Below are 13,662 nucleotides of genomic sequence, written 5' to 3' on the forward strand. Positions count from 1 at the left end.
TCGGTTGGGACCCTGCTGGGACAAGCCTGGGCTGATGACAGGCCAGCCCCCCACAGTGATGACCTCAAGGAAGGGCACCAGCAAAGGGTGTGTGGCGAGAGCTCTGACCTCCAGGCCAAACGCAGGCCCATGGGCAGCAGGGGGGGACTGGCAGCTGGCCCAGCCAGCTACTCACCCCGGGTTGACGCCTCGGACACAGCAGGGAGACGAGGAGGGCAGGAGAGGGGAGTAGAAGGGCTTCTGTTGCGAAGGCAGCTCTATTTTCACAGAGGGCCCTGGGCCCTGCCTAGCAATCGGACCCTCCCTGCTCAGTCAAATGCCTGGCTTCCCCCACCCAACCCCAGCACTAATCTTCCCCGTCAGAATACTGGGTGGGGCAAAGGAATGAGACCCTGGAGCGGGCTCTGCCGAGTGTGCAGGGGGTTCCTCAGACTTCACTGACCCAAGTCAGGTGCTCCCCTCCAATTCTCCGCACAGACGCCAGGACAGGTGCTCCAGCGACATTTAATCTGTCCGAACCCTGATCTAGGCTCATCCGCAGCTTGGCCGTCCACGGCTGCAGGCCACCACCAATTCTCTCCCAAGGCCCTTCTTCCCAAGTCCCAGTCAGTGGGAGGCCCAGCAACCGGTGCTGGGGGCAGCCCCGAGGGCAAGGGCTGGGCCACAGGGAGGAAGGGAGGCAGGAGGGCTGAGGACAGGTGAGCTCTTTGGAACTGTCTGGAGCTGGAGAAGGACAGAGAGGTCACCTCAGAAGCATCCAGGCTGGACCTGAAGGCCCGGTGTGCTGAGTTGTAGCAGCGGCAGTGGGCAGCCAGCTGAGCCCGGTCGGCCGTGAGAGACCCAAGCAGAGCTCAGACCCACCTTCCTGGGCCCCACGTACCCTGGTGCCCAAGGAAAAAAGTCAGGAGGACCGGCTCCTGGATTCTGCTCATCGGAAGGAACCCTGAGTCTTCGGAGGCCAGCTCCTGGCTGAGTCCCAACGTGCGGGGCGGGGCGGGACGGCCTTTGGTTCAGGCTTCACGCGGTGAAACAGCAGGACATCCCGTTCCTGGGCGGAGGCAGTGTCCGCTCACTGACCTTGGGGCTCAGATGCCGGTCACACATGTGATCCTGGGGCTCAGACGCTGGTCACATACATGATTTCTTCGGTGCACGGCCGCTTCTCCGAACTGCAGGTGTCCTCCCGGGCGAGGGCCCGCAGCGGGGCCGCCTCGGGGATGGCTGCTTCCGCCTGGGCCGGCCTGCCCTGCCTCTCCTTCTTCTGAAGCGCACAGAAGCCGCCACCCATGAAGAGGGCGGAGGAGACGATGAAGAAGCTTGACATGTAGAAGACGTAGCTGAAGTTGCTGTCCGTGTTGTCCAGGACAAACCCTGAAGGACGGAGAGCAAGTCAGGCCCCGGCCCCGGGCTGCCAGCCCCCCACTGCACTGCGCTCCGCGAGAGCAGGCTTTTGTTTTTGTCTCTGTGGGACCCCAGGCCTGGGAACTGTCTAGGGCGGCACTCAATAAATAGTTGGTAAAGGTAAGGGGGAGAGGAAACACTAAACCTCCTCGGGCCCAGGCAGGAAGAGTCCTCCGGCCAAAGAGCGCTTAAGGCAGGGGTGGGCAAACTTTTTGACTCGAGGGCCACAATGGGTTCTTAAACTGGACCGGAGGGCCGGAACAAAAGCATGGATGGAGTGTTTGTGTGAACTAATATAAATTCAAAGTAAAGGAGCGGAGGGGAGAGCAAGAGAACCCTCCGCTCTTTCGGCTCCGCGGGCCGGATAGAACAGCCGAACGGGTCGGATCCGGCCCGCGGGCCATAGTTTGCCCACGGCTGGCTTAAGGGCATGTCTCGCTCCCCCTGCGGCAGGAGCCATGACGACAAGGGCCGGTGGAGTCGGGATGTCGGCTCGGCACAGGCCAATCCCTGGTTAAAGCAGGTGTTCGCTTCTGCATTTTGCAGATGACACTGTGGCTCAGAGAAGGTAAATGACTTGCGGGGTCGGTCCCACGGGCAGGAAGTGGCAGAGCCAGGATGTCAGTAACAGCCAATCCGTGCCTAGTACTGACTCTGCCATCTTCTCTACTAAGCGCTTTACGGCATAACTTGTGACCCTCACAACAAGCCTACCAGGTAGATTCTATGCTCATCCTCACTTTGTTGATGAGAAAACAGGTACAGCCCTAACCGGTGTGGCTCAGTGGATAGAGCGTCGGCCTGCGGACTGAAGGGTCCCAGGTTCGATTCCGGTCAAGGGCATGTACCTTGGTTGCGGACACATCCCCAGTGGGAGGTGTGCAGGAGGCAGCTGATCGATGTTTATCTCTCATCGATGTTTCTAACTCTATCCCTCTCCCTTCCTCCCTGTAAAAAATCAATAAAATATATTTAATAATAATAATAAAAAAAACAGGTACAGAGAGGAAGATGACAGACTCAGGTAAGTGTGGTACCCAAACCCCTATTTTTAACTCTTCATATTGAGTGCCAGCTGGGGGACAGGCTGCAGCCAGTCCCGTGAGGTGCCTGGGAGAAATCACAGATTCCAAGTCCCTAAACCTGGGATGCTGGACGGGGCCCAAATCTGTCCAGCCGGTTCCCTCCGCCTCACCCCCTAACCCTGCCCTCCCAGGCCACGCCCTCCCATTGGGCCTCACCAGCCATTGGCGGGGAGATGAGGATGGAGATGCTCTCCAGGATGGTGCACAGGCCCAGGGCCCTGGAGAACCGATCCATGGGGACCACGTCCATGAGGACCTGGAAGAAGAGGGCGCCAATCACGCTCATGGAGACGCTGTACACCAGGCAGTAGCCCACCAGCACGCGGAAGTTGGCCGACACCGTGCACACCAGGTTGGTGAGCCCGTTGAGCAGAACCGCGAGGCTGAAGAGGTACTTGCGATATCTGGCAAAGTTCTGGCGGCCGGCCACCAGCCCAGCCATGGGCCGCAGGAAGATGTTGCTAAAGCCGATGATGGAGATGAGCAGGGCGGCCTTGTGCTCGTCGACCCCGTGCCGGATGGCGTAGGGCACCAGGAAGACTTGTGGCAGCGGGAAACCGAGGATCATCCACGTGACGCCCAGCGTGAACACTCGGTAGCCTGCGTTGTGCCACAGGATGTCGAAGGCCAGGTGGCGCAGGACGGCCCGGCCACACGCTGCCAGGCAGCCGGGCGCGGGTGTCTTGGAGGGCACAGAAGGGCCTTCTCTGGATGCAGGGGCCACGCTGGGGGCCACGGGCCTCAGGATGGCCCCGCAGACGCAGCAGTGGAGGAAAACCCCGCCGAAGATCAGGAAGGTGCCCCTCCAGCCCAGGTCCTCCAGGAGGTGGCGGGCCAGCAGCGGCCAGAGTGTGATGCCCAGGGAGACGCCCACCGAAGCCAGAGCGTTGGCCAGTGCCCGCCGGCGGGTGAAATAGAAGCCCAACACGGTGATGGTCGACTGGAAACTGAAGCACAAGCCCAGGCCTGTGGTGGAAGAGGGGGGACCAGCTGGAGGGCGTTCTGGAGCCTCCCACAGCACCCACAGCGGGGGTCACAGGGTCATGTCCCACGTCTGCTCTCCTTTCCTTCTAGCCCAAACCCACCTCCAGGTCCCCAGGGATTTGAGATGGAGTCAGCCTGCCTGCCCTCCTCCCTAGAAACATCCGCCCCTCAGATCTGCCCTCCCAAGGCTGCCGGGGGCACACCTGTCCCCTTGGCACTGTACCCAGGTGATCTTTAAAAACAACATCAGCCCGGTTGGCGTGGCTCAGTGGTTGAGTGTCAGCCTATGAACCAGGAGGTCATGGTTCAATTCCCAGTCAGGGCACATGACTGGGTTTCGGGCTTGATCCCCAGTGTGGAGCATGCAGGGGGCAGCCAATCGATGATTCTCATCATTGATGTTTCTGTTTCTCTCTCTCTCTCTCTCTCTCTCTCTCTCTCTCTCTCTCTCTCTCTCCCTGCCTCTCTGAAATCAATAAAAATATATATTTTAGCCCTAGCTGGTTTGGCCCAGCCTGGGCCCTGGTCAAAGCACGTGCAGGAGGCAATGTGCTTCTCTCACATCGATGTTTCTCTCTGTCTTTCCCTCTCTCTTCCACTCTCTCTAAAAAAAAACAAAAACTATATATATATATACATATATTTTAAAACAACAACAACTTAAAAGCAAAGTAAGTCTCTCCCCTGCTTAACACCTTCCAGAGATTTCCCCTCACACCTAGGGGAAAAGCCAAAGTATTTACTATGCCCCGGAAGGCTCTGTACCATCTGGCCTCCGGCCACCTCTTGGGTGCCATCTCAGGCCACGCTCCCTGTCACTCATCAGGAGGCAGCCACATCAGCTTTTTTCTCTTCCTCTGGACACCAAGCTGCTCCCTACCTCGGGACATTGCTGCTGCGGTTCCCTCTGTCTGGAACACACTTCCCCCGACTTCCCTGTCCTGACGCAGCTCACTCTGTGCCTGCCCCCACACAGCTGGGCGTTCTGGAGAGAAAGCTCACAGCCACCCATGACCACTGGCCTCAGGCGGGCCCTGGGTGGCCAGATCTGTCATCCATCAACTCTCCCTCCTCCTGGATGACGCCCAGGCTTTCTTCCTCTTTATACTCCACACCTCACCCCTCCTCACTCCCAGCTGACAGCCGCCTTCGCCTTCGCCTTCCCGCCGGTGACAATGGACCATCTGTGCTCCCAGTCAAGGCCTTCTGCCCTGCATCTTGTCCACTCAGAGGCATAGCCCTCCAGCAATTTCCCTCTCTCCTGCATCACCCGTTTTTCTCCTCTTTTCTAGATCATTCTCCTTCCTTGTTATTTCTCTCATTAAAAACAAAACACAGCCCTCCCTTGACCCCACAGCCTCTTCTGGGTCCCCGCCCATTTCTCTGCTCCCCTAACACCAAAATTTCATGCGAGGTTTGATCAGCTCAGCTGCCGGAAGCCGATCATTGTAGAAAGCTGTGGACAGGGGATTCGGAGAGCTGGTCAACCTTAACTGAAGCCCCCACCTGTTAGTCCTACATTCAATGATTAGCTCCTATTGGAGTTTCCTGGGTGTATCCCGTAATCTTAATAAAAGGGATGGCGAAGCCAGAGTGAGGAGTTCTCCCACTAGAGCTGGACTACCGCCTGGCCCCCCCATTTCCCAAATTAATATTTTTCTAAGTCTCTTTCCCTTGTGTGCGGCCTTCTCCAGAACCCGAACCCGGAACCGGAACCGGAAGCCTGGATCACGCAGGACGTGAAAGGGGTTTCCACACCCAGCCATCTCCAATTGCCCTCCTCCTGTGCTCTGTTGAAACTGTTCCCATCAGACTTTCACCCCACCTCTGCTCCAGAATTGCTCTCGCCGAGGTCACCAACCTCTCCATTGCCAAATCCAAAGAGCCTGGGCCCCACTCGATCTGACCCGGCAGCGGCTTGGCACACTTAACCAGTCCCTCTTCCTCTCGAACTTTCTTCATTTTTTTTTTTTCCAAGAAACCCCACCCTCTGGGTTCTCCCACTTCTCTGTCACTTCTTCCTGTCTGGACCACTGCACACTGGAGTGCCCTGGGCTCAGTCCTCCCGCTCCCTTCGTGACAGCAGGGTGTCACCTCAGCTCAAGACTTGAATACCAGCCATCTCAGAATGTCCCAACAGCTCGCTCAGCTCAGAGCCTGTTCCACATCTGAGCTCCCCGTCTTCCTGCAAACCCGCGCTCCCCTCGTTTCCCGTGGTGGTTAGTGGCTGCTTCATTCTCCCAGCAGCTCAGGGCAAAGAGGCTGGGGTCAGCCTTCCTGCTCTTGGCTCATCCTTAACTCTGCTCTGCACTTCAATGTGCTCAGTCTCCTACAGGGTTTTCTGAACAATCAGGCCAGCTGGCAGGTGCTTTGCAAACAGCGGTCAAATGAATGTCACTTACCCAGCCGCCCGAGCCCCTCACGTGACTTCCCATCTCACTACAACCGAACCCCCATCCAGCCTCCACCCCTTGTTCATGCCCCTCTACTCATCTGGCCACCGCACTGCTCCTGGACACCCCAGGGCCTTTGCACTTGCTGTCCCCTCTGCCTGGAATGCCCTCCCCCCCCCCCCGCCCCAGAGCCTCGGGGCAGACTCCCTTCTTCAGCTCTCTGCCCAGCCATCCCTTCCTCTCCTTAAGGCCTCCTCTGCTTGCTTGTTGCAAACAGCAACCTCTCTTCCACCCTGCGTCTTCCGATTTGGGCGTTCTTGATAGTCTACATGTTCCCTCGTTTAATCTCTGCTCACCACCGCCCTCAGCCAGGACGCTGTCACATCGGCTGTCCTGTCTTCTCACGCACTTGTCGCCATCAGATATACCCCTTATTTATCTGTCCGTGGCCTCTCTCCCTGGTGGGCTCCCTCCTGTGAGCAGCCCCAGCGCTGAGCTTTGCCTGCCCTGTTCACTTGCATCTGACACTTTTGAATGGGCGCCCAGTTCTCCAAACAGAATGACCATCACCTGTGAAGAAGCCTGCTGCGAGGTAGAGCTGGCCAAGGGTGCGGCAGAAGGAGCTGGCCACCATGCCCAGGCTGGCCAGCACGCCCCCCAGCATCACGGTGGCTCGGCAGCCAAAGCGTCCCACCAGGATGCTGCACAGGGGTCCTGTGGGTGGAGGGAGGAGGGGCAGGGATGAGAAGCCAGCCAGCAGGTGAGGAGTCCCAGAGGGAGGGGGAGGGGAGGCTGGGAAGGGGTTCCAGCAGGAACTAGCCAGGAGGCTTAAAGGGCATAAGCCCTGGGGCCCGCAGTCCTGGATCCTGATGCCCACCCTGCCACACACTGGCCATGTGACCCCAGCAAGGCTCTCTCTCTGCCTCAGTTTCCTCTCCTACAGAATGAGGGATCAGACTGGGGGATGTGTGACCAGGTGTGAGGTGAGGTGCTGCCAATGTCCGGTTTGACCCAGACAAGGACCTTCGCTGCCCTACCTGAGGCTGCTTCCAGCCGCTGAAACAGGATTGGCTCATGGCCGGGGTGCGCTCTTCACTGGGGGTCTGTCTCGGGGGCGGGGGGGGGGGGCGGGTGGTGGTGTCCCAGGCATCTAAATCATAGTGAGCACCCCGCCCCCGTCCCTACTCCTACCCTATCCTCAAAAAGACTGGCCATAGCCCTCCCTCCAGCCTCCCACCTGGGTAGGGTGAGCAGCTGGGGCCCTGGGCCACTCTGCACCCCTTTGCACTGGCCTCTGGAGAAAATTGGGTGGGGTACCTTCTCCCCTCCCCCACCACCTCCAGCCACCACTAGAGCCCGGCACCCAGATGTGTGGCTGCTGTTGGAGAAGGGCCTGTTTTCCTCTACCCCACCCCCATCCCGTGTGGCTTTCCCCGGGCCCAGACCCAGAGGAGTAAAAACAAGCCAGTCCCGGCCAGCTGCTCCTCAACACTTTGCAAGGCCCCATTCGCCCAGCGCCCTGCCCCCAAGCCCATGGAATGGCGTTTCAGGGAAAGTGTGTGTGCGCACAAGGTTTGTGTGTGCGTGTCTGGGGTGCAGAGGGGATGTGTGTGTGTGTAGCCAGTATCAGCTTTGGGGCGAAAGAGGAAGTGAGCAGCCCATCCTCAGAGATAATGGAGCAGAGGCAGCAGCAGAGGGAGGGGCGAGGCTTTGCCGTGGGTATGACCACGGGGGGCCCACACAGGTTCCCCGCCGTCATACATTGACCTGTCCTAGGAAAGGTGATATTGGGGAAAGCCCTGAGTCATGGAGTGGGGGGTGGGCCTGGGCCGGGAGCCAGCTTAGCTGAGATAGCTGAGGGTGCTGGGGTGGGGCGCTGGAAGGCAGGGTGTTCCTCTGGCAGGAGCCAGAACTCACTCTGCAACCTTGGACAGGCCTTGGACTTTGTTCTCGCTTGCTTTCCTCATCTCTGAGATGTGTGGGAGCAGGGGGCACTCGGGATCAACGATACTTTCGAGTTTAAAACGTCTATCAATCTCTGAGCGTGGGCTAAAGGTGCGTGTGTGAGAGAGACAGACAGGCGAGACAGACAGGAGTCCCAAGCAGACTGAGATGCGGGAGAGCCTGCTAGGGGGCAGTGAGTCGAAAGCTGGCTGGGAAGTGGGGGTCCCACTAGCTGCCCAGCTCCCAGCCTGTGGCCCAGACCCATCTGGCTGCATGGAAGGAGCCCTCTGAGATGCCCACTTCTGCACCAACCTCGCAAGTGAAAAGGTCATGCGGTCTGGGCTCGGCCTGGCCTTTCCCCCTTGCCCTGAGCCCGTGCCTTGGGGTGACAGGTTCAGGACTCATTCCAGCAAAGGTGGCACCTCGCAGTCTGACCTCCTTCCCGATTGGAGGGAACAGGCAGGCTACTGGTGCCAGGTGGAGGAAGTGGCAGGAGGTAGGCAGGGAGATGGGGTGTGCTAGGCAAGCACCCCACACCCTCACGCAGGGAGAGCCCTGCGGCCCCACCAGACCCCGCTCCGGGTGACCAGGCCCCCCTAGAGGCCCCTGCGGAGTCTCCCTGGAGGTCAGAGCAACCAGAAGCTGGGGGCAGGCCCCTGAGCCCAAGGCTGCTGTGCAGACTCCCTGGACAGCTCCTGACCTTCCCCCATGGCTGGGGTCAGGGTGAGGTGGTCACAGTCCTGGAGGGGCCAACCAGGAAATGAGGGGGGCTGCCTCCTCCATCACCCAGGCTTTGCAACTCCCCCTCTGCTGCCTGCTGAGAGATGGGGCTCTTCCAATGCTCCCATCTTGCTCCTGGTGTCTTCAAAGAGCCCCCTTCCTGTCCTGAAGCCCGGATGAAGATCTCCAGGATACGAGCCTTCACAGCGGCTGACATTTCCCTCATTCATTGCTTGCCGAGTGTCACGTGACCTCCCCACGATCCCATGTGGGAGGTGGGCAGGATGCCGGGTGTCACCCCCATGTTGCAGGGGAAGGAACTAAGGTTCAGGGTGATCTCCCAGCTGGACCCCAGGCTGCGCCTCCTCTAGTCTGGATCCATCCTGCAGTGGCCATTGAGGGGACTGGCTTTGTATCTTAGGTGCCTCCCCAGCCCTTGCCCAGACCAGCCCAGCCCAGCCCAGCCCAGCCCAGCCCAGCCCAGCGGGATTCCAGCCCGGGGAGCGAGCGGCCCTGGTGAAATCTTAGGAATTCCCCCGAAAGGCAAAGCTGGTGGCCTCCACGAGAGGGACCCAGGAGGCCAGCGAGGTTGTGGCTCTTCGCCCCCTCCCTGGTCCCTCCTCAGGCTGCTTACCCCCTGCGTGGAGCATGGCCGTCAGGATGGAGGGGAACCAGGAGGTCTCACTGTTGCTGGCCTGGAACTCCCGCTGCAGCTCAGTGAAGAAGATGCCGATGCACGTGGGGAAGCCCAGGGTGAGGCCCTGGGCCACCACGGAGGCCAGCAGGACCACCCAGGCCCAGTAGCCCTCGGCGCGCTCCAGGGCCCGGGGCATCCTCTGCCGGGAACGCTGCCACGGCCTCGCTGCCACTGCTACCAGTGCCCGGGCTGCCTGGGGAGGGAGGGGACAGGATGAAGCTGCCAGCCTCCCCCGCTCACCTGCCACCTTCCCGGCGGCTGAAACTGTCCCTCTTGCCTCAACACCAGGTATCAGAGGAGCACCACCCCCTGGGAGGTGGCCAGGGGCCCACGCGTTGGCCTTGGCATCTCCTTTCACCCACTTCCCAGAGCCAGCCTGGCAGGAGGAGCTGGCAGGTGTGGGATCGGTGGGACCCGGCAGGTGAGTGGAATTCTTTCCAGTCGAACATCACTTGGTAGTCAGCGGGTGGGACTTCCGGGGCGGCGCTGGCCCCCGTACCCAGCAAGCACTGGGTAATGGCTTGGAGAATGGAGCAGGGCCCCAGGGCCAGGGCCGTCCCACTGACCCCACAGGCGCGCGCATACATTTCCATTCATAACCAGGCTTCCTGCACACAAACACAGTCTTTCGCAATGCCACATCGACAGCGAATTTCTGTCCGCGCTGAAGGCCAAGGGGAGCAAGCTGGTGCCGGGTGCAGCCAAGGGGTGTACAGAACACTTCACAAGGGCACCAGCCTCTGAAAGCCCTACAAGGCTCCTTCTAGAAAGAACCATGGCCAACAGTCCAGTTCCACAACATGCTGAACAATGATCTACCACCTGCAAGGGCTTCTCTGCGCACTACCCCTCCAACACACAAATACATACACAGTCACACGTGGACACAAATCAAGACACACGCTCACATACATACACACAGGTAGACACACACTACATAGACACACGCAGGCAAGCCCAGAGGCATGAAAACAAATGCACAGCCAGACACATGCTACATAGACCCACAGACACACACACCTTCACATCTTTGGCTCAGTCCTATCTCAGTTCCTTGCCACCACCAGGCCACTCCCCCTCATCACAGAAGCCACCATAACCAGACCTGGAAGCCCCGAGTCCCCCCAGCTCCCCAAATGCAGAGCCCTTTTCCGGACCCTTCCCTCCATCCTGGCTCTCCCCAACATCCTCAGACCTCACCTGCTCTTGGGGCTCCAGGGTCGGCAGGCAATGGGAGCAACTTGGGCCTCTGTGAAGCCACGGGTCCCATGAGCTCCTGTTCCCACAGCCTCCCCTCCTTTTAGCTCCAGATCCGGGGAAGATCCATGGAAACTCAGAAAACTCTCAGAAACATGAAACCCCCTCTTCCTGCCAAGCCCAGCAGCCCACACCTTTCCCCCAGGCCAGGAGCTTGCAAACAGCACCTAAGCTGGATCCACCCTACAGTGATTGCTCCAGGTGCTCAGATCCCTTCCCAGGGTACAGCCCTGCCAAGACCATTGTCCCATTCATCCCAGCCTCAGGGTGTGCGTGTGAGTGTGTGACTGTGAGCCATCCTGCCCTCCTGGCTCCTGCCTGGGACACTGGCCCTAAAGATCCCCTCGGCCCGATCCTCAGATTCAGCTCCTCCTCGCTGGCTCGGGCCCCTTCCAGGATTTCTGTTCCCTCAGCAAATGGAAAGGCCACCAATGCCATCTGATCCTCTCCACGGTGACCTGAATGTCAAGTCTCCACACCCTTGTCCATAGCTCAGCCCTCCTCCCTGACACATCCCGGCCCCTCAGCTTTCCAGGATGTGCCGCTTTCCCTTCTTGCTCCCAGAAGGGCCACCAGCCTTCCCCTGCATCCCCACTTCCTCCTGCTCTTCCCTCCGCTGCTGCCCCACCCCTGGCACTCCCAAGCTCCAGGACTCTGCGCTTCCCTTCAGAGCAGCACAGTCACGCACAGGAGGTGGCAGGGAGGGGAGATGGGAGAAGAGACATCGCCCCTTCTTGTTCATCCTTGTCCTGCCCCTCCCTGGAGAGGTCTCTTTAGTGCCCTTCGCAGCAGCCACTTCTTTGGGGACCTTCACTCTGCACCCACCTTCCTCCAGGAACTTTCGGGGGAGCCGGCTCTTCACAGCGTCTCCTCCCTGGAGACAGAGCCTAGGAAACCACTCAGCACCTTTGCCCTCTCTTAGCTTGCTGCCTCCCAGTCTTCCCGGAGAAGAGAGGGCCGGCCTCTCACACCTCAGCTACTCCCAGGCTTTTATGTCCCATTGGACCTTCAGCCCCCTCCCCAAGCAAGCTGTCCCTCCAGCCCCCCAACTTGGCTACCCGTGATGGTTCCTCCAAAATCTTAAGCCAGAGAGAAATCCGATTGGTCCTTTAAGATCCCGCCCTAAGAAGCCACCCTGACCCCCACCCCAGTTGGGCTAGACCCCCTTCCTGTTTCCTCCCCTTAGCAGTGGTTTTCATACCACATTGGAGTGGTTCAATCCTTTATCTTGTCCCCCTGCCCCTTCCCCCATCTTCTACACTAGGAACAAGGACCTGTTCCCGTGCTCCCACCCAGCCTCCAGCAGAGCCCCAAAATACTATTAATTAATGTGACCCACCTGTGCTCCCCAGAAGACAGGCAGGCTGAGGACCAAGGCTGACCTGGCTTCCTGGTAGGCAGGTCCATTCCAGAAGACTCGAGCAGCGCAGAGACACGATGGGGCTGGGAGCTCTGGCGTCGCCTCTGCCCCAGCGGGGAAGTGGTCTTTCCTTTGTATTGGGAACCATGAGTCACCATCACTGCCTGGTGTGTGGTTGGGGCAAGGAGGGAGATGCGGCTAGAGACACCTCACTCTCACTTCCTGGGACTGGAGGTGAGCTGCCTTCCAGGGGAGCTGCCCCCCTCAGCGTGCAGGGACTCCCCCGACCCAGAGACCATCTTCATGCCCAAGTGGCAATGCCAAGATGACATTTATTATCTTCCCAACCTCCGGGGCTGTTTTTAGGGCTTCCCATCGGAGGACAGAGGCCCTGCTGGGCCCTCAACAGCCTCTCCCTCCCCTTCTGAGTTTGCAAGTATGGTGGACAGGGCGAGCGATGCTCTCACGCAGGGGTGTGGGTTACTGGGCTGGTGTGCAGAGTGGAGGGGCCTCCTCCTCTCTTCTCATGGTGAGGGGGAAAGGAGGGGCAGAGGCAGACCCTGGAGACCCCCTCCCTCACCAGACCACACACATGTCAGGATACAGGACACAGGGCATGGGGCAGGCAGCTGTAGGGCTCCCCCATGGGCCCCAGAGCTGCAAGAGCCAGCTTGAACCCTCAAACCCCTGCACCTGGCAGGGGCCCGGAAGGAAGGAGGCAGTTCCAGAGGTCGGGGAGCTGGGGTAGGTCACCTTCGCCCTTCTCTGCCCCGGAACGTGGCCCCCATTTCCCACAGGCGCCGGCTGGCCACAGCCTGCCAGGGGGGTGGTTGGCAACAGAAATTCGTGACCTCTTGCCACCCTGGGCCCTGTCTGCCGTCAAGGATCCTGTTTCCACTCCGCTTCCCACCCTCCGCTGGACGGAGCTCCTTGGGGTGGGGCTTGGGGACGTCCGTCCAGGCGGCGCCCGCGCGCATATTTCAGGCCAGGCCTTGGGGGGGTGCCCGTCCCCTCACTCCCCAGGTCGTGGAGGGCAAGCAGTCGCTTTGGAGAGACCCCTCAGGGGTGGGGGTCCCCAGCCATCGGAGGCTGGGGCAGCCCAGGACCCAGGACAAAAAGGCTTTTCCGGATCCTCGCCCCTGACAGGCGGGAAGGGGCTCGGGAGGCCCCGAGCGGGAGGGTCAGCCACGCGCAGACGGGGGCCCCGGCGGAAGGGCGCCTTGGAGCCGTGGGGAGGGGAGGGAGCCCGCTTACCGGCTCGCACGGGCCCAGCTACCGGCAGCTCCACTCCCGCCGCACGGCTTCCTGCGGCCCGGCCTCCCGGGGTGGAGGTGGCAGGACGCCGGGCGGGCGGCCCCGGGGAGGCGGGCGCAGGGCGCGGTGGGTGGGACCACCTCGGAGCCGCCGGGGCGTGGGGGGAGGAGGTCTTGCCTGGAGGTGGGAGGGCGCGGCGGGGCGTGGCCAGGGCCAGCACCCCTAATCTCAGCCTGGTCCCCTCCTCTGAGTGGCGTGGACCGTCCAGCAGCCGGGGCGGACGCCGGCTGGGCGGGGTTCATTTGTATGTCGTTAGCATGTAATTTGCATAGACCATATGCTCCCTCTTCAGGACCCCAGGAGAGGGAGGGAGAAAGCGTGTGATTAAGAGACTCCTTCTACCAGCGGGAAGGGGATGGGAAGCCAGGATGGGGGTCACTTCTTTGAGGGCTTTAGCTGCCCAGGGGGCCTTCCAATGACAGGCGAGAGCTTGGAGAGCCACACCCAGGGGAAGCCTGGCAAACTCTGGCGCGGGTCAGAAGATGACCGCCACGTGCCAATGCGCCC

The 13,662-nt window shown here is 60.3% G+C and overlaps 1 protein-coding gene across 6 annotated transcripts; it reads right to left on the reverse strand.

Annotated features, from left to right (window-relative positions):
* Nucleotides 1–222: 222 nt before the first annotated feature.
* On the reverse strand, nt 223–13,390 carry SLC16A5 (solute carrier family 16 member 5). Of its 6 annotated transcripts, XM_080679194.1 has the most exons (7): nt 13,096–13,155; nt 11,821–12,005; nt 9,162–9,417; nt 6,434–6,577; nt 2,836–3,452; nt 2,643–2,742; nt 237–1,371 (listed from the first exon to the last, which is right to left on the reverse strand). In XM_080679194.1, exons 3-7 carry the CDS (start codon nt 9,358–9,360, stop codon nt 1,118–1,120), a joined length of 1,314 nt encoding a protein of 437 aa, XP_080535320.1. In that variant the 5' UTR covers nt 9,361–9,417; nt 11,821–12,005; nt 13,096–13,155; the 3' UTR covers nt 237–1,117. The 6 variants fall into 6 exon arrangements, with proteins under 6 accessions (XP_080535315.1, XP_080535319.1, XP_080535317.1 ...); XM_080679189.1 differs by having other exon boundaries at nt 223–1,371; nt 2,643–3,452; nt 11,864–12,005; nt 13,096–13,390; XM_080679193.1 differs by having other exon boundaries at nt 223–1,371; nt 2,643–3,452; nt 11,864–11,971; nt 13,096–13,205.
* Between the last annotated feature and the right edge of the window lie 272 nt (nt 13,391–13,662).

Source organism: Plecotus auritus (assembly GCF_963455305.1).
Source record: "Plecotus auritus genome assembly, chromosome: 7".
NCBI classification, from domain to species: Eukaryota; Metazoa; Chordata; class Mammalia; order Chiroptera; family Vespertilionidae; genus Plecotus; species Plecotus auritus.

What these genes read in the sequence shown, in the direction of transcription:
- SLC16A5 (XM_080679189.1), bottom strand. Translation starts at nt 11,989, where the DNA reads ATGGTTCCCAATACAAAGGAAAGACCACTTCCCCGCTGGGGCAGAGGC. An exon ending in CCTGCCTACCAGGAAGCCAG is followed by an intron (nt 9,418 to 11,863) that starts GTCAGCCTTGGT and finishes CTCCCTCCCCAG; the next exon opens with GCAGCCCGGGCACTGGTAGC. An exon ending in CATCTCCCCGCCAATGGCTG is followed by an intron (nt 1,372 to 2,642) that starts GTGAGGCCCAAT and finishes TCCGTCCTTCAG; the next exon opens with GGTTTGTCCTGGACAACACG.